At 54.0% G+C, this 17,732-nt stretch overlaps 7 protein-coding genes across 7 annotated transcripts; 1 reads left to right on the forward strand and 6 right to left on the reverse strand.

Moving 5' to 3' along the window:
- Positions 1 to 44: 44 nt before the first annotated feature.
- On the reverse strand, positions 45 to 2,075 carry BGZ61DRAFT_496903 (heterokaryon incompatibility protein-domain-containing protein; the record flags this gene model as incomplete). The annotated part of the gene is made up of 3 exons (XM_046251071.1): positions 45 to 147; positions 213 to 1,662; positions 1,727 to 2,075. 3 exons carry the CDS (start codon positions 2,073 to 2,075, stop codon positions 45 to 47), a joined length of 1,902 nt encoding a protein of 633 aa, XP_046099850.1.
- A 3,580-nt stretch (positions 2,076 to 5,655) lies between these two features.
- On the forward strand, positions 5,656 to 6,022 carry BGZ61DRAFT_360978 (uncharacterized protein; the record flags this gene model as incomplete). The annotated part of the gene is made up of 2 exons (XM_046241219.1): positions 5,656 to 5,753; positions 5,812 to 6,022. The coding sequence occupies 2 exons, from the start codon at positions 5,656 to 5,658 to the stop codon at positions 6,020 to 6,022; spliced, it is 309 nt and encodes a 102-aa protein (XP_046099851.1).
- Positions 6,023 to 7,297: 1,275 nt separating this feature from the next.
- BGZ61DRAFT_97105 (uncharacterized protein) lies at positions 7,298 to 8,637 on the reverse strand. The gene is made up of 2 exons (XM_046257281.1): positions 8,202 to 8,637; positions 7,298 to 8,138 (listed from the first exon to the last, which is right to left on the reverse strand). The coding sequence occupies exons 1-2, from the start codon at positions 8,495 to 8,497 to the stop codon at positions 7,481 to 7,483; spliced, it is 954 nt and encodes a 317-aa protein (XP_046099852.1). The 5' UTR covers positions 8,498 to 8,637; the 3' UTR covers positions 7,298 to 7,480.
- Positions 8,638 to 8,778: 141 nt separating this feature from the next.
- Positions 8,779 to 9,753, reverse strand: BGZ61DRAFT_361149 (uncharacterized protein; the record flags this gene model as incomplete). Its single annotated transcript, XM_046241240.1, has 2 exons — positions 8,779 to 9,562; positions 9,647 to 9,753. 2 exons carry the CDS (start codon positions 9,751 to 9,753, stop codon positions 8,779 to 8,781), a joined length of 891 nt encoding a protein of 296 aa, XP_046099853.1.
- Positions 9,754 to 10,042: 289 nt separating this feature from the next.
- Positions 10,043 to 12,129, reverse strand: BGZ61DRAFT_97103 (ATP-NAD kinase-like domain-containing protein). The gene is made up of 4 exons (XM_046257280.1): positions 11,943 to 12,129; positions 11,829 to 11,882; positions 10,755 to 11,749; positions 10,043 to 10,700 (listed from the first exon to the last, which is right to left on the reverse strand). The coding sequence occupies exons 1-4, from the start codon at positions 12,043 to 12,045 to the stop codon at positions 10,332 to 10,334; spliced, it is 1,521 nt and encodes a 506-aa protein (XP_046099854.1). The 5' UTR covers positions 12,046 to 12,129; the 3' UTR covers positions 10,043 to 10,331.
- Positions 12,130 to 13,289: 1,160 nt separating this feature from the next.
- Positions 13,290 to 15,715, reverse strand: BGZ61DRAFT_97183 (NMDA receptor-regulated protein 1-domain-containing protein). The gene is made up of 3 exons (XM_046257282.1): positions 14,690 to 15,715; positions 13,531 to 14,640; positions 13,290 to 13,474 (listed from the first exon to the last, which is right to left on the reverse strand). Exons 1-3 carry the CDS (start codon positions 15,591 to 15,593, stop codon positions 13,308 to 13,310), a joined length of 2,181 nt encoding a protein of 726 aa, XP_046099855.1. The 5' UTR covers positions 15,594 to 15,715; the 3' UTR covers positions 13,290 to 13,307.
- Positions 15,716 to 16,286: 571 nt separating this feature from the next.
- BGZ61DRAFT_457968 (caffeine-induced death protein 2) lies at positions 16,287 to 17,354 on the reverse strand. The gene is made up of 2 exons (XM_046246698.1): positions 17,066 to 17,354; positions 16,287 to 17,009 (listed from the first exon to the last, which is right to left on the reverse strand). Exons 1-2 carry the CDS (start codon positions 17,130 to 17,132, stop codon positions 16,489 to 16,491), a joined length of 588 nt encoding a protein of 195 aa, XP_046099856.1. The 5' UTR covers positions 17,133 to 17,354; the 3' UTR covers positions 16,287 to 16,488.
- Between the last annotated feature and the right edge of the window lie 378 nt (positions 17,355 to 17,732).

Raw genomic sequence — 17,732 nt, forward strand, 5'->3', positions numbered from 1 at the left:
ACAATGTTGTGGGGTCTAACATCTCAGCACAGAATACTCCTACATTAATACAAAACGAACCGCTGGCCTCCAGAAATAACTCCCGCTTCGCTTCTCTCCAGGGTTTCAAGCACCTCTCCGCTCATCATCCCATGACAATAAGCCTCGCTATTATTCCAATCGTTAGCTAACCAGAGCTGATTCTGAGGTTTCACAGCTGAGCGTTGACTTACCCTATAAACTCATAGCCATCATTGGGATTATCGCCCCGAGGTCGCAGCACACAAGGGACCTTCAGCCCGAATAGAACAGCAATAATGTCCCCGTTCTTCATGTTGTGGTTCCCGAGTCCCATGTATCCCGTGTCAGTCATGTAAAACCGCCGCTCGCAATAGGCCTCGAGGAGTCTTTGCATCCACCCGTTTTTGAATCCAAGCTTGAAGAGCTCCTTCGATTCCTGCCGGCGGGTCTCGCGTTGTTCTTCGGTGTCTTGGGGCAAGAGGATGATCCTGGCCCACTCGAGGTGGTTCTTCGCGTAAGTCTCAAGACTCATGTTGTTTTTGGTAATGTCGTCAGGAAGTTTTCCAGCCATCACAGTGAGAGCGAAGGCTTCTTCCACATTCTCACCTGTAGGGTAAGACATGAGTGTAGAAATACACGCCTTATGACACTCGAAGAGTCCCCCTTCCAGAAGCATTGGCGTTAGGTGGTGATGCTGACTGACGTAAGTTGCTCGCCCCAAGATGACACCTTCGACACCAAGAGTGTAAGGGCTTCCGGTGTCAAAAACCTGATGCCGGCCGTTTTGATGGCTCCAGTTAGTATCCTGGCTGGCTGGAAGAGGATGGCCGACACCCCATTCACATCCGTACCCATTCTCCATCCTCCAGTCTGGCACCCAAGTCGGCCATCCTGGCTCATTGTTGTGACGGCGCGCTGTCATTATGACGTCTAGGTCATCCTGTCCCACATCGCCGTTACATATCATGGCTTTCGTGACAAGGGCAAACACCTCTTTCAGTTCCTGAGAATAGTCGACTGTAAAATTGACAATGTCCGAAGAGTAACTGATTCCTAAGTCACTGACACCAAGGAGAGCGTAGACCTTGTCCTTTGCTTCAGTCGCCAGACGCGGCCGAAACTGTTCGAGTAGTCGCCGAAGAGGCCATTTGAAGACCGCCCGTGTCTTTTGACCGAGGAGTTCCGGGAGGAACTCGGAGCCGTAGCGAGAAACCCATGGCAAATTCATGGCGACTGTAAGATCAACGCCATTGACGCTGCGTCGATGTCGACTAGATATGGCAGCGGCCTTGTAATGGTACCAACGCGCCGCAGCCTGTAGGAGTTTCCACTCGACGCTCTGCGCACCACAAAGCATGATAGCTTTGCGAGCTGGCAGAATCTCCTGGACGATCCAGATGCGTTGGAACCATGGCCTATCGAAGAAATCGGCAAAGGCGCCCCATGCCTCCTCGTCGTTGAACGAAACCCCCAGCCTCTGAGACTCTTCTACGGAGATCTCCTCGTACTTTTCAAGGCCTTCCCAGTCATCGGGATACTCCTCTATGCGGAACATGTCTGTCAATGTGGGCATGGCCACAGCAGAAACCCGCGAAATCATGTCGATGGCTTTTGGGGTCGAGGGAGTCGCTGGCCCCAACCACGCGATGACTGTCTCTGCCTCTGGTGAATTGTTAAAGGTGGAAACTAGGCGCGTTTGTACAGCTGGGGGACCTGGCGAGCATACTTTCATAGATTGTGTTCATAAGTTTAACCTGCTCTGAGCGCTCAGGAAGATTATGCTGGTTGATACAAATCTGATCAACCCAGAGTAGTTTGTTGGGGTTAAATTTGGCGACTTGTCGTAGGGCCTCATTTAGCGTCGTGGTGATCCTGATAGTCTTGCCACCACAAGGTAATTGGACGGTGTTGGAGGTGTCTCCCCAGACGTAAGATAGGGTTGAGTAGGTGATGGGGTCTTCGGGATCGAGGTTGGTGTGTTCGATGCTGGTCTGAAGCTCATCTTCGCTGTCGATAGTCACCTTGATCAATCGGATGTGGGATGGCGCCAATGGAGAGTAGTCGTAATCGGCCATGATTAAACTGGTTAGTAGATTGAGCGAATAGGAAGAAGATTGGGCGTATGGACGACTTGTCACCATATAAATAAATCTATTGATGCTACGTTAAGATCACAGATGGACCTCCTCCGTGAGTTATACTAGGCAACACCTCTTTGGATCTACATTGGCTTACATGACTGTGCGTGCAAGTGGCCAAAAGTGGCCCCTGCCTAGTCTTGCTGCCCAGCCACTCAGCCCCATGAGCAGCCATGCTCAGCCTCTGCGGCTGATGATTTTTGGGAGGCATTCACAGGGAATTCGCCTGGGTCAAATATACTGAAACGGCTTGGTTACTGCGTTACTATAGCGCTAAGCTTCGAAGCGAGAGAAGACTGAGCCGTTGGGAGGCATCCAACTTGGGGCGGAGGCGAGGAGGGACTGGACAGAGACGGATAAGCATCAAAGGGCTACGGCCCGTCCCGCCCCACCCAATTGCTTGCCAGCTTATAAGTCAACCAGGAAAGCGGCAGTAGCTGCAAGTATATCGACGAAGGAGATCTGGAATTTGTAGAAGAAGTATATCGTGTAGCCTCCAAATTCGGTGCACATATGGTTGTTGTGGCTATACTAATGGCAGTGTTCCTGTTCTATCACTACCATGGCCAACTTCATCGTCACAGCACAAACATTCAGATGTGACTCCTATAGCTCAGTTTTGCTGACGGAAAGAAGAATACACGAGGAATTTAAGACCGAATGTGACCGAGGCTCTCGCGACTGGCCGCGATAAATAGTTTCCTTTGTCGGTTGGGGAAACGAGTATGCACTTCTTGACCGCCGCTTCAATGTCTGGTCAAGGATTCCGGCCACATATGTGATGGCCATATTTCGGCAATGGACTTCCACCGGCGGTAAGTTTATGACACGGCAAGTTCGATGGCTATAGACATGGGGGACAAAGGGGAGCCAGCATGTTGCCAAATTTCCACGCCGGAAGGCCTTCACTCGGTCACTTTCCGATTCTGCTTGAGCTGGGCGACCAACCGCCTTGAAGTATCACTTCCGGGATGGACTGGAACATGTGTATGGATGCTCATTGCCTAGAACTGACGCCCGCAGGCATGTTTTAGGTGTCAGGTAACCGACAGAAGACTGAACCGGGCCGCCCAAGATTGGCCCGGAATGTACATGGTGTCACGTCCGGCCCGGGTGACGGAACTCCCCGCATGGATGGCTAGGAACCCCGGTGGGGGTCACGTTGGTCACTATGAATTAGAAAGGCAGGCTTAGGCAGATAAAACAGGCACATTGAAGCGACTCTGGGGAGAATAGGACGAACCGCGATAGGTGAGGCGAAGGCCATGTGAACCCATGCCTAGCTTGACGGCAGGTTTGCGATACCTGGGTTGGGGTTACGTCCGACGTCAGACGCAACGCAACAAGCGATGCACCTCGGATATCTGCAAGGAGTTACGTCGGCGAGCTTGGAGTCGGCCGAGCTGAGCTGGTAGCAAGTGTGGAGAGGCTTGATGTGGCGGCGGTAAGTAGGGTCGAGACGTGGGGAAATATCAGCGACGAATGGCATGCACAGCAACTGAGTCGCATGTGTGCTGAGCGGCATTGGTGGTGGGATCAGCACAACATCAGACAGGTTGAAGCGGTGATCAGAAAGCCGAGGGTCCGAGTCGGTGTAGGTCCTGGGAATCTGTCTGCAGGCCGGGAGAAGAAGCCGAATACTATAGTTGAGGACTTCAAGGTAAAGGCCCGGACCCCATTCCGACAAAATACACCATGTGGGACACGGCTGGTAGGATCCTCGTGTGAATCGTGGAGTCTGGTCTGGGGACGTGGAGTCTAGTCCTACCTAGATCTAGGAACTTGTCCCTTGTGGCTGAGAATGGGCGATGAGGCCTTGCAGACTGTGGCCAGAGGCGGCAGAAAAAGAGAAGACTGAGATAGCATCCACACTTGGCGTGTGCTTGGCACTTCGAAGCAGATCAATGTATGTGATGGCTCACTCGCCGTCGCTCTCCAGTAGCTTCACCGATGACCAAGTTGCGCCATCAATATCTCCGTCCGTCCGTTGATGAGCAATTGCCGAAGCCGAGAAATCGAGATTCCAAAGCAGGGGCAGGCAGGGCAGATGCCAGATGCCAGATGCAATTGGTGGCGAGGTTGCGTTTCCTGGTAGAAAGTCGCATGTTGTTGGTGTCTCATGTTGGTGTGCACCGGGAGTAGGCCACAGCGACCAGGACGGGTTATGGACTTGTGTGCGACATCCTGGCGTCTGTATGTCTGGGAACAAGTCAGACCAAATGCGAAAAGGTGGGGAGAAGAATGCGGGGGGGAAACGGAAAGTGACCGAGCGAGAGTGTGTGAGTGCGAGTGTGTGTGTGCTCAAGTGCATGCTGTCCGTTTAAGAGGTACAGAGACAACCCATATTGCAGTTTCATTTGTTGACCGGGTTCGTAATAGTTATTTGTGTTGCAGCGAGAAGGTGAGTGGACCTAGCGGCAGTAGAAAGGCGGTACGTACCCTTGTGGAGCGTGACGGTACTGGTGTTGGAATGGGTGGTGGTGGCGCCACAAAGTCCGGGGGAGCAGGCCCAAGTGACCCTCACTCCTGCCTCAAAGTCGGGCTTTCCCCTGCTTGGTTATGCTTGCCGGTGCTGGGACTGCTGGCCAGATGATCGTGTGTGGCTCTCTGGTAACTGCGAGCGTTTGGGGCAACTGCCCACTCTCAGAGGGAGGACCGCTCAGGTGAGGTCATGGTGGTGAGATGGCAGGCCACACACGCGCCCCACCCATGGTATGTACCTGCCGCGCCCACCTGTGGCCTGTTGTCGCTCAGGGACGCCGAGAACAGCCGGGCGAGAAAGGGAATGAAGGGGCCGTGTTTGTCTGTCCTGTATTTTGGGGACGAGGGGGACTGGACCACTGAGTTCCAGAGTACGGTGCGGGTGTGTGCCGCAAACACCTCAGACTAAAGGCGAACGAACTTAATTAATGAGGTACCCGGAGGTTAGCAGGTAGGCCGCTGAGAAACCCGTGTATGTCCCTGTGTGAGTTGTGGTACAGTAGACGGTGAGTAGGTACTCAACTGCGGTACCAAAGATGGCTACCCCCGCCGTCGGCATCCGCCTGCGTGCAACCCACCTTTGCACCCGCGTCTGTCCACGTCCGACTACTCCACACCCAAAATCCAAATCGTGCCACACCGGGAGAGCTCCCCACACCACTGCCAAATCCCCAGCTTCCAAGGGGTGCTGTGCCGTGCTGCAACGCCGGTGCACGCCTGCAGCTGGGAAAAGTGGCCCTGGGATCTTCGCGCACTCGCACTCCCGCCCCACACGCTCCCTCAGCGCCCCCAGCGCCCAGGCATCGTCGCCCAGCGCCGCCCAGTGGTTCGATCACCCGGACCAACCTGGAACCATCCGGCGCTGTCGGCTGTGTGCTCAACTTATAACCGCGGCAGCTCCCCCGACGATTCAACCTGTTTGGTAATACGGTACAATACTGCCTTACTAGCTACTTGCCCAATCTATCTGGATCCGCCCTTGAACCCCCAAAATCCGTCAATCTCGACCGACACTTTTCCTCCCGACACCATCACCATGATGCGCGTTCCTCGTCAACCCTTCTCCACTGCCGCCCGAATCCACCCCAACATCGTCCCCCATCTTCGTCCCCAAAGGAGAATGCGCCCAGGCTGGTGAGTACAGTCTTTCTAAAAACGATCTGAAGCAGAATCTAACCACTATTCAAAATAGGGTCAAGTCCGTAGCGGCTGTCGTCGTCGTCGGCTACGGTGTCAAGACATATCTTGACATGGCCCAGAACCGACGCCGGGCCCAGATGGAATACATGGAGCGCGAGGCTGCCACTCGCAAGCAGCGCAACGAGATGCTCATGGACATGTACGGTGACCGATCCAGCCTCGACGAGCTGGAGAAGGCCATCGAATTCTACGAGAAGCGATAAATGAAGCAAAATCCAAATAAAGCAACAAAAAACGACAAAAAAAAAAGGCGACACGAGGTCCTGAAGGAACACTTTCCCCTGGAAGCACTAGCGGCGACACATCACCGGAAGTTACAGAGATGGCAATCTCTTGCAGCGATATCAACGATGGCATTGGCACCATACTTGCATGGAACCACGGCGTTAGGATACCACATTACGAATGTTGGTTTGTTGTTTTTGGCGCAACATGACGGCTACTTCACAACTGGCGATGGGACTTGAGCATCGACATTGGCATCATCGGCACCGACGGCACTGAGGCCGACAGCATCGACCTACTATTGACGAATCGACACACGATGCCTCAAGTCAGAGCCATGACCATTTCCTTTGTTTCTGCACACGACGTGGACCTTGACGACTTCTTCCGGGTCTTCTCTCACCCGACCCTGTCTCATTCAGGCGGCTATGCTCTCGTGCTCCGTCTTGCTCCGTCAAAGGCCATGGCGTAGACCGAGGTCTATGTCCGGAATCCTGGGATCCGCTCTCCATCCCGACGCCAACGGGACCCACACCGTCACACATAGCCGGTGCTGGACCCGAAATCCCAGGGATTCAAGGCACACGTGACACTCTCGCGGTGATTGAAGTCCACAGACGGAACCCATGTTCCGCTACTTTGGAAGGTGTCCCCGACAGTCGTCGAGGTGGTTGGGAACTGTTGTTCTACTATTAGCTGGCTGCAAAGCCGGCGGGTGCATTTATTGTCCAGGTTTGTCGAGATGAAAATCTCAGATTTGGCCCAGGTAGAATAGATGGGCATTGTGCAAGTTGTAAGTGTAACAGCTTGCAATTCACTCCATAGTTTTAAATACACAGTTGAATGGGCCTACTTGGTGCTCAACCTATCCCCTGGTGAACCCCGGACGTCCGTTGACACACATGTAGCTCGGGCCGGCGTGTTAAAGAAAAGACCAATCACTAGAAAGTCCTGTTGGCCAGCCTCCCCACGTTCTATCAAAGGGTCTACTCCAGAATGGCTGGGAAAACTTCGTCTCAAACTATTCCGAAAAGCCGAGCCGCTCGGCCTCCTAAACCATGTCGCCGATAGGAACTTCAATTCCGACGAGCAAGGAGCTAGTTGTCCAACGTGACATTAACGGTCCGTCATAGAATCACCCCGGAACACGAGGACTGGTAGAATATAGATTGCTTGGAGCCATGGAAAAGCAGCCTCAATACGCGGTTAATGTAAAGAAACCCCCCTCCCCCTCCCCCAGCCATGCTCATCCTCATCAAAGCTAACACCATACCACCCATTGAGTTGATGAACCGAAATGCTACTTCCAAACTCCAGACCCGTCTGTGAAAGTCGCTAGCAAAATAACTCCGTGCTTGCAGTCCCATAGGAGGCGCAATGATATGTCGTAACTCTCTCTTCAGCCACAGCCAACCCGCCGTGCTTCACGAAAGCTCTCAGGGCCCCTTCAACTCCTTCCGCTTCAGCCTCGCCCCCTGCAACGCGGCCAACTTGGACGCAAACCCGCGCGACACATGGCCGATGAACCGCGGCCGGTCCATAATCTCATCCATGCACGAGATCCATGCCTCGAAGCTCACGCCGTCGCAGAAGTACGTGATCATCAAATTGCACAGATCGCTCTGCTCGGCGTGGCCCGTTTCCAGCGCCTCGTACGCGTCAGCAAAGTCTCGCATCAGCGCCTTCTGGATGGTTTCGTCGGCCTCGGTGCGGAACAGCGCCCGGTGCCCGTCGCCGATGGCCGTCTTGATGCACTTCTCGATGAAGGACGCCATGGTGGGGCTGAGGAACCGGTCGCACAGCTTGTAGACCTCGATAAAGTCCCGGAGCGGCGCCTTAGGTGCCGAAGACTCGGGGCTCTCGGCGGGAGGGGGTGGTGTATGGGGGACGATGGACGAGTGACTGTAGGCGAGGCCGATGTAGAGTGCCAAGTATCGCGGGTCGACATCGTCGTCAAACTGGACCACCCCTTTGTTGGCCTCCAGGAACTGTCCAGTGAAGCAGCCCTCGAAGTATTCCGAATGCCTTGTGAGGACGCTCTTGGAAACCTTGAAGGTTTCCCCTCGAGTCTTGAGCTCGACAACCTGGTTATCACTAGCACACAAACCCACAGGTTAGCCAGTCCGATCTTCAAACACAAGGTGCGAGCTGACGTGCAGGAGAGGGTGGAGAAAGCGGAGGAAGGACGCGTACTTGACGAGCCAAGCGGTACGGTGATCGGACAGAAGCAGGGACTGAGCCAGTTGCTCGTCTTGGGGCGGAACTCGAGAGCTGCGGGTTTTCTTCTTAGGGGGGGCCATGTTATCATGCGCTGGCGGTTCTTTGTTGCAAAGTGTTGGCGAAGGAGGTGTGTTGCTGAGAGCCGGAAGCAGGTGCACCTGGTGGCCGCCTAGCATCGAAAGAAGAGCAAGTGGATGCGGCAGTCTTCTTCTCGATTCTATTTCTCCGAGCATGGCCGCTCAAGGAATTCTTCCGAGCACAAAACCGCAAAGAAGCAATCACCCAACTGGTGCTAAATATTCCACTGCGGTCAACTTAATTGTGGCGCTGGGTTCAAAGGTTTGCTGATCACTATTCAACCAGCCGCGGAGCCTGCAATGCCTCCAGGAACTCTAGTTGCAAACGCCCATTTGTTAACCTATATCTGCACGTGAAATGCAGACTGCTCTCTATAACTGCAACTCCCGCTCCCAATCTAATCCGCTGGGTATCAATACACTTTCAAACAACACGCTTACCGCACCTTGATCCTTCGAATCACCACTCTCTCCTCATCCAGCTCCCATCCAACACCATCATTTTCCTTCAGGTCCTTCCATTTGGCATCCGTAGCCATCTCCAAAAAACCCAGATCAACTCCCAGATACGCCCTGCCGAAACACTTGAGGGTATGCAGCCGGATGTCACCGTCGGCCCATTCTAGCAGTTTGGCGCGGTGTCTGTCGACATCCTTCTTAACCCGTTGAAACAGGATATAGTTGTCGTGCGTGAGTGCGTGTAGTGCTGTATCTAGCTTGCTGTCCTTGATCTGGAACTCGTGCCTGATGGAAAAGGCGTCCGCTAGCTCCCTGCGCCGACAGGCCGTGTCCAAGATCAGATAGCCCACGACTTCCTGTACTTCGATGGACGTCATAGGGTGGAGAGGCTTGATGTGGCGGAGCAGGTGCAGGATGGCCGGGTGGTATGACTCTGGGTGCTTGACCAGGACGGAGAGGCGGATGCAAAAGAGGTATGCCTGGATAGAAAAGTCGTCGGCGCGTTTTGAGGCCACGATACCCTCCCTAAGTTTTCGCAGTGCCATCATCACGTCCGAGAGTGCCTTGGTGTTATCGGGGTCCTGGAGCGCTGAAGACGAAGGTCCACCTGAAGCAGTGGCTGAAGATGTATCAAGTGCGCTGATCTCAAGCGACGAGAACCTCCGCAGCAGTTCGTCGCGCTCGCCCGCATCCGTGCAGAAGGTCATGTACCGCTCCATGATCTTAGTGTAGTACTTTTCCTGCGTCTTAAAGTCGAGCAGCCTAACATTACTTGTCAATCAAGTTCCCTGACCGGCCCCAGATCCCGCATCAACCTAGAGAGCCATATTGACGGCGCGTGCGTACCTGGTGTCGCCCTTGGAAGGGAGGCCGATGCTCTGCAACGGATCCTGTTCGACAGGCTTGAGCCTCCCCCAAGGGCCCGACGGAGCCCTTCCACCTTTGCTAGGCATTGTGCTATGGTTACATGCCCCGGGGGGAACCAAATCGCATTCGCTTTGGAGTTTGTGGCGGCTGGCGGTGCGTGGGCGATGTGGGATAGGAATAGTCGTTGGACGTTAGACGTTGATGGAGGTTGTCATGGTGGGGTAACAATCGGCAGCAGCCATGACAGCTCCACAGGCCCGTGTGCCCCGCCATCTTCCTCCATCCGTCCTTGCCCATCAACTCACCATAACAAGGCACCGCTTTCACCTCTACAAGCAATTGCAACCCGCCCAACTATCAGCTTTGCAGCAAATACATCACAAGGAAGTCCCTTCACAGAGTGTTCCACGCATCAGTAAAATAAGCGTCAGGATAACAGAGATCCAATCCCAAGAGTCACCCTTTCACTACCTAAGTAGCGTATATTCCAGTTCCAGGCCCAGTCATTAATATCGAAGATACGCACACTAATCCTCTTCTCACGGGGTATCATCGTCTCTCCACCTCCACAAATACTTCAGCATCCCCTTTTTGTTGTATCTTCAACCCCCCATCCTGTCGAGCCATGCTGAGTGCAGCACCTCAAGGCCAATACGTTCCGTCTTCAGGCATGAATCCGATCCGCCACGGTGACCTTGTCCCAGTTGATGGGCCCTTCGGCCTCGTATTTTCCAGTCTTGGAGAGAACTCGACCTAGCCCCTGGTGGATCTCGGCCTGGATTGGCCCAAACGGAATCCTCTCGCCATCAACGCTGATGTAGCCATCATCCTGGTCGCGGGGAATAATCCGGTACGCGCTAATCTTCTTGTAAGTGACATGTGGGTTGTCGAAGAACTTGCCCGACTCGACATCCAAAAGGACTTGGAGGGCAGTCAGTGGCGGCAGGTCGCCATCAATAGTGACGAGGTCCATGCAGCCATCCGAGATGAGCGAGGCGGAGAAGAAGTTGGCATCGGGGGACATGTAAGCCATCTGTCAAAGATTATAAGTCTGTTGAAAGCGAAAGGCTTCTCTGGAGAAACTTACATTGCCAGCATAAAAGGTACCAATCTTATCATACGGAACAAGCTTCCATCCCTCTGGTAGAGGGTCTTGGACTGTTCCGTACTTTAGTTCCGGCAAACCAGACTCGGTAGTCTCGACTTTCTTGGCCAGATTCGCGAGACTCGTGTTACTGGCATGGTGTTTGTAGTGAGCCTTGACTTCTGACTTTTCCTCAATCTCGACCTTGACGGCCAAGTCACAGGGATAACATGTTTTCTTGAACATGCGTGTTATAACTCCGTACTCAAACCGGGTGCTCCCCATCCACCGAAGGTGTTCCGTGCCAAGATCGCTCTCAGCAATCAGTCCGAGGGTCTGGGAGAGGAACGAGAGCATACGGTTGTTTCCCTGTGTGACCGAAACGAGATCGATTGGGGTCACGATGCTTTTGATGATGGCCAGCGCCGCAAAGGAGGCGCGATGGGAACCATACAAGTTGCACGAGAAGGCGTTTCCAGAGCCGCAAGGAATGTGACTGACTGCCATGGAGGCAAGAGCATGGCCAGCGTCAGGGCGTTTGCCTAATCCGTTGAAGATTTCGTACGGGGTTCCGTCTCCTGAGCACGCCATGATAGTGTCGTACTTGGTCAGGTCGGCCTTCTCTGCCAGCTCGGTAGCTTCGCCTCCGCGAGTAAGCATCACCACATCGAGTTCCATCCTAGCCGCTTGAAAGAGCGGCTTCACCTCGTTTTCCCACAGCCGCACAGCACCCCCTGGACCAGAGTTGGGGTTCACCAATACATAGGCACGCTTGCGAGGGATCGCTTCTCCATATGCTCTAGCCAGAAGAGTAGAGATGAAAGTCTCAGCAGAGGGATCGTTGGGGGACTCGCTGTCTATGGGGGCCAGGGGGATAGACCACTTGTCCGGCTTGATGACGGTTTTGGAGGCATGCAGTGCAAAGTCGACTGTGATGCGATTGTTGGAGACATCGGCCCAAAGGACGTTGTAGAGGGGAATTAACTTCTTTCCGGACCCTGGAGATGGATGAGCTGGGTGGTATTCGTACAGAACCTCGAGCATATAAAAGTCGAGGTTTGCGGAAGGTCATCTTACCACCAAAAGAAAGAGGTGCGCATGAAGTTCGGCCAGATTTCTGTGCAACAGGATCTGCTCATCATTGTTAGAAACCGCTTTCCCTTTGAGGTTCACTCTCCGGGGCTGCCGTACCATGCAGTTCCAGGTTGTCAGTGCCAATGGTCAGCGTCTTCTTGCCCTCGAGCGCCAGTCGCATGCCGACTCCGTCATCCATGGTCGTCGAGTCGCTCGCCATGGCAGTTTCGGGTGGGATGGTTCAAGCAAAGTTTCCGACGACGATCTCGGTCCTGGGGAAGTGGGCAGCTGCCACAGATATTTGAAGGTGCTTGGGGTAGGTAGCTGGGGTAGTTGGGGGGGTGGTATGAAGCTGAGGTAAGCTCGGCGCCAAGGTTCGCAAGCTGCGTCTACGCGACGACGGGTCTCCGGCGAGAATCGGAGAGCGCGTTGAGACAAAACAAGTGGCTGCTATCAGACGCTAGGGGGGCGAACGAGTGGCCCTGGCGGTCAGAAGCGACGAAGCGGAGAAGAAAGTTGCCCACGGGGAAACACCTAAAGAGGGGAGGTTCACAAGCAAGAGGAGAGAAGTGAAGAGAGAGGTGAGGTTTGGAGCCGTTTATCGCTGACAGCCGCGGCGACAAGGGTTTCTGCTTAGCAAGTGCAGGACTGCTGCAGGTTGGGTGATGTCCGCGGGGCGCGGTTCCGAGATTAGATCCCCTAAATAGGCACCGACAGGGCACTGGGGGTGGGCTAGCAGCCAAATCGCCAGGGCTCGTCAGTGGTCGCTAAGGGACGGGCTGCTGTGAGTAGCTCGCTCGGGCTTCCGCGGACCACCTTTGGTTCCTATCACCTGTCAATCACGGACAAGTTGGTGGTTGCGCTCCGTCCCAGCACCTGATTTGGGGACGGTGCCCGTGCCGAGTTGCGACAGCTTACCAGAATATAGGTACCGGTGGAATTACCGTCATATTTTCTCCCTTCTGTCTTATCTTGCGGGGGTATTCAATGTCCGTCCCTTCCGACGGCCCTGTCAGGAGGCCGTGGTTTTGCTGCACTGGAGAGTATCGACGCAACCCCATTGCGTAGGTAGCCATATACCCATCAACAAGAGGTCTCTTCACATACTTGTACTCTTCTCTCTTCAATAAAAAAAATGCGCTTTTGTTCTAAAGGGTGTTGGACTTTTTCACACGCCCCAAAACTCCAAATCACGTCCTCTCAGGGAAATTCATGCGCCAGCTTGCCACCCTGTCTAGAACCCGCACCTCTACATGCATGCACTCTGGCTCTCCCTGTCCAACCTCGTCCAGCCTCTTCTCGTCATCTGGTGATATACTGCACTGTTTTATATTCATCTGCCACCCCTATCATGATGCCCACTCCATTGTGGCAGTCTCTCACTCAAGCCACTTCCCGAAGCGGCCTTCTTGAAACGTCTCCACCTGCGAAGACTCCCAGCTCTTAATCTTCAGTCTAACCAAAGACTCAATCCGTTAACGGCTAGTTAGACTTGAACTCGGCCTTTAGCACCTCCAGGACCTTCGGTGAGATATCGGATGCCGTGCTCAGAAGCTTGCTGAACTCAGCGGACTGCTCCAGCGCCTTGGGCGACGTGGCATCAAGAGCCAGCGCAGCATTGAGGCAGCGAAGCGCAAGAACGTACTTCTCTATAAGTGAGGCTTGGTTAGCGACTAATCATGTAGAGCAAAGCAACTTGACTTACTGCGGCGCATGTAAACCTCAAAGCCGGTGAGCTGGGCCTGAAGGATCTTGGGACTAAACTGAAGCAGGTGGCTGAGGAGCTTCATCGCCTCTCCAAGGGGATCGCTCGTGGCAGCCAGCTTCAAGCCCAGAGGGTCTTCGTCTGTCTTCGTCGCTTCTCCATCCTTGCTAGCCTTATTGGGATCCTGCTTGGCCTGCTTCTCGAGAGCCTCCCGCTCTAGACGCTGCAATTCCTTCTTTGCCTTCTTGGCTGCCTTCTTCTTGGCAAGAGCATCCTCAGCATCACCACTCTCCGCTCCGTTGACTCCATTCGCTGACGGCTTGTCCGCCAGCTTCAGGTAGATGTCGATAGCATCAAGGGCAGCTCGCGAGAAGAACGGGTGATCACGAACGTGGTCCTGCCATCGGACCATATCAATGTAGGCTCGAATCTGTCCCTTCCTTAAAGAGAAACTGTGGAAATCGAACTGATCCTCATGCCAAACATCAAAAATGTTGGACACGGCGAGGAATCGCTTGAGCGCGAGACCCAGGTTGCCCTGTCGCGCATATGACTCACCATCCTCAGTCAGATACCAAATACATTGCATATCCAAAAGGTCTGCAAATGGTCCTCCAACGGTCTCGGCACGGGTGAAGAGGCCCACCGTCTTCAGGGCCTTATCGTTCTCGTCATTGCGAAGTTGATATTTAGCGGCCTTGGTGTTGATATATCGGTCCTTGAGATCCAGTTTCCTAGCACGGTCCATCATCTCAGAAGCCTCTTTCACATTTCCACTGTGCTTCAGAATCCGGGCCTTGGTCATGTGGAAGTCGACGCTCTTAGGATCTTTCTCGATGGCTTTGTCGACGTACTCCATCGCCTTGGCCAAATCCCGACTCAAAGAATAGTTGTGATGCTGTGCCAGGTAGTAAAGCGCTGCTGCCTCTCCCTTGTCCTTGCTCGAGGTATCGGCATCTTGAGACTCTAAATACTCCTCGGCCAACTCGGCTAGCGTTTCCTTCTTGAATGAGTCGGAGTAAAGATGCTTCAAGTTAGCGAATGTTGAGGGAACGCCCTTGTTGAACATGAGTGTCAGGTATGACTCGGCAGCTTCCTCGAACTCGTCACCTGTAGTTGGGTCAGACCACCTGGTCAACAGTGAAATGGCGCAACTCACCTGTCAGGAAGTCCAGGGGCAACCTCCTTGCAGCGTCACATCGGGGGTACTTGTCTGCATACTCGTCGTAGATCGCCTTTCGGGCCTTGAGATCTCCCTCGGGGATATCAAGAACCTCGAGAAGCTTGTCGTAGTACGAGGCGTAGTCCGAGTTACGGTCGATCAGTGCCCTGTATGCTGTTGCTGCCTCCTCATTCCTACCCAACTTGGAGAGATACTCGGCCCGAGCCTCCATAACAGCCAACCGGTCGAGGTTATACTTAGCCGCAGAGTTCAAGTGTTCCAGGGCTCGCTCATAATCCCCTTGCTCGCCAATGAGCGAGTTCTTGTACATGACGGCTTCCGAGTGTTCAAAGTCGCTGCGAGAGGGTGTGCCCTTCATCGTGCCCTCGTAAGTTGTCAAGACGTTCTCAGCCTCATGTGGGTTGCCAGAAATGTGGTGAGCGATGGCGAGGGCGGTCCAGCTCTGGCGCAGCTGTGGTCGTGCCTGGAGCATGGCTGTCCGGCTCTGGATGTAGCCTTGATAGTCACGCATTTGAACTTGCAGGGTAGCAAGATCGCGCTGGATCTGTGCCGACTCAGGCTCGAGTCGCAGAGCAAACTTGTATGCCTTGATTGCCTCCTCGAAGTTCTTGTTCGCCCGGTACAGCAAGCCATACACGTGCCAGCAAATGTGCGACTTCATGTCCATTGTCAGAGCAACCTTGCCAAGAGCAAAAGCCTCCTCAGTCTTGCCCTGAGCATTCAAGATCAGAGCCTTCATGGCAGTGGTGTCACCATGCTTGGGGTTCTTCTTGAGGATGAGCTCTGCGGACTTGAGTCCTCTCTTGTATTGCTTGTCCTCATAACTGCGGATGACGGAGCGGAAGAGGGCCGCCTCTTTCGAGGCGAGTGGCTGCGGCATCGTGGATGGCGGTGGCTGAGATGGACACGGGAGATGCGGTTCTCGGGGGGGTCGGTTTGTATCCGGAAAACGCCAGAGTGTGCAGTGTCGGCGTGTAGAGGTAGCGATGACAAGCCGTTGGGTGGCCACACGCCTGTCGGAAGCAGAGTGGGAGGGAGGGGTGGTGGAGGTGTGCGGGTCAGGTCAAGGGGAGCTTCGGCCCGGTTGATCGACTAGACCTCGCTGTTGGAGGAAGGCGAAGGAGAATGAAGGACAAAGGGTTGGCTTCCTCAACCAAGAGACTGCGAACTTCTGGTGTTTACAGCCCAAGGCAATTGTTTCGGCGAAGTAGTGCTTGTGAAAGTGGACAGCAATTCCTGCAGCATCGGCAGATTCTCGGGGCTCCAACGGTGGTGGGCTGGTTTGGTGGGAGGTTGTGGGCTACTTTCGGAATTGGCGGGGTAGTTACGCCGTTGAGCCCCGACAGGCATCGCCTTGTCGTCGGTGCTGGCAGCGAAGCGTCAACGATGATGAATCTCGCAAAGGATCAGTTAACGGCTGTGTTCACAGATTTGAGTTAATCCACGGTTATCATTAGGCAACTCATCGACCGTTTTCATTGACAAGTCCAGCGATTGATCTGCCTGCGCATCTCCTACTAATCTTCCACCAATCTCGACTTGCTTAAATAGCCAAATTGGGTCCATCTTTTGCTGTATGATTCTCATTCAAGGTATATACATAATAGTAATTTATATGATTACATCTCTTGTGGAGGTGAGTACATTATCCTACAATTCATCTCGTCGTGATTCATGTTGTACAAATATCGTCTCTGGCGGCCCTCCACCAGTGTCGCGATGTCGCCTGGAATCCTTGCTGAATCCGGATACGAGTCTCTCGCCAGCCTATCGGTCTAGACGGGCCTCTCTGGATCTTTGTCCTTATTCCAAATCTTCACAGCGTCCTCCCAGGTGTCGGTAGAGTCGCCGCACCGTTCGTTGATCACTGCCCAGGTTCGATGTCGTACGATGCTCTCAACACCCCTCTCTTGTCGAACAAGTGATGCCAGTCTTTCGGTTCGTGCTTCTCGAGGGAAGAATCGGCCAGAGTATGGATCCAAACGTTCATCAACGACCCTTTCACGGTCCTTTTGGCTCTCCAACTCTCTCAACGTCCGGCTCGGGTCGTCCGGATCGGGACTCGCTGCGACAAGGGCGCAGTAGTTCAACACTTCGGTCCGCGTCTGCCAAGATGGAAACAGGACTTTGTCCTTAAAATCAAAGCATGCCTGGCCGTCTATTCGTCGGGAGGTCGGTCTCGCGGCGCGTTGGGAGGTGGATGAGGGATCGAAGCCGGACCGAGACGGTGTCACCAGCGCGTTGAGGTTCTGGGCAATAGAGTCGTCGATTGACGCCCTCGAGAGTCGCAAGAAGTCTGGGATCGAGTCAATGGGGACCGTGCATGAGCAGCACTATGCTCTGCTTGCTCACCTCGAAGAGTGCCGGGCGAGAAACAAAAGTGCGGGGACAAGCTGGGCTGGGACGATGGCACTGCCATGGTATCCGGTCGCAGCTGAGCCGTCTGCCCTGTGGAGTGCTCTGCCGAGCCCTTCCAGATTATTCCAGCCAGGATGAATATGAATGGCTCTCGAGTCAATAAGTGTTGTTGGGCGTTAGTTAGTGCATCAATGTGAAACGAGAAAGCGCCGGAAGTGCGAAGTAGCAGGTCGAATGAATCGTTTGATGACTATCCAGATGCGGCGGCGAGCTTCGGTGACGTACCGCTCACCTGGATCCGGGTAAAATGAGGCTCCGCCTTCCGAAGCCAGAACAAATCCTTGTCACCCATGATGATCCATCCCAGGGTGGTGGATGGTCCCGCGGCATTAACCCTGGTCATCCGGTCCAGCACTACGGTGTGCTCCCTCATAGCAACCACCATCATGCAACAAGGTCACACTATCCCACTTGGCCAAGCCATCAATTGTCACTGCATATCCAGGACGGGTCGCACAATCTGTGGAATCGTGTCGAAGACAGTGTTTGAGATGGCTGGGATCAACAGTCCTTTGGCCGGTTTGTCATGATAACATCACTGTTCTGGTTTCACCACAAGAGGTTGAGAAACCCAGAAGCCACCTAGGCAGTTGGGCGCACT

This window comes from Ilyonectria robusta, assembly GCF_021365365.1.
Source record: "Ilyonectria robusta strain PMI_751 chromosome Unknown BGZ61scaffold_20, whole genome shotgun sequence".
Classification (NCBI taxonomy): domain Eukaryota; kingdom Fungi; phylum Ascomycota; class Sordariomycetes; order Hypocreales; family Nectriaceae; genus Ilyonectria; species Ilyonectria robusta.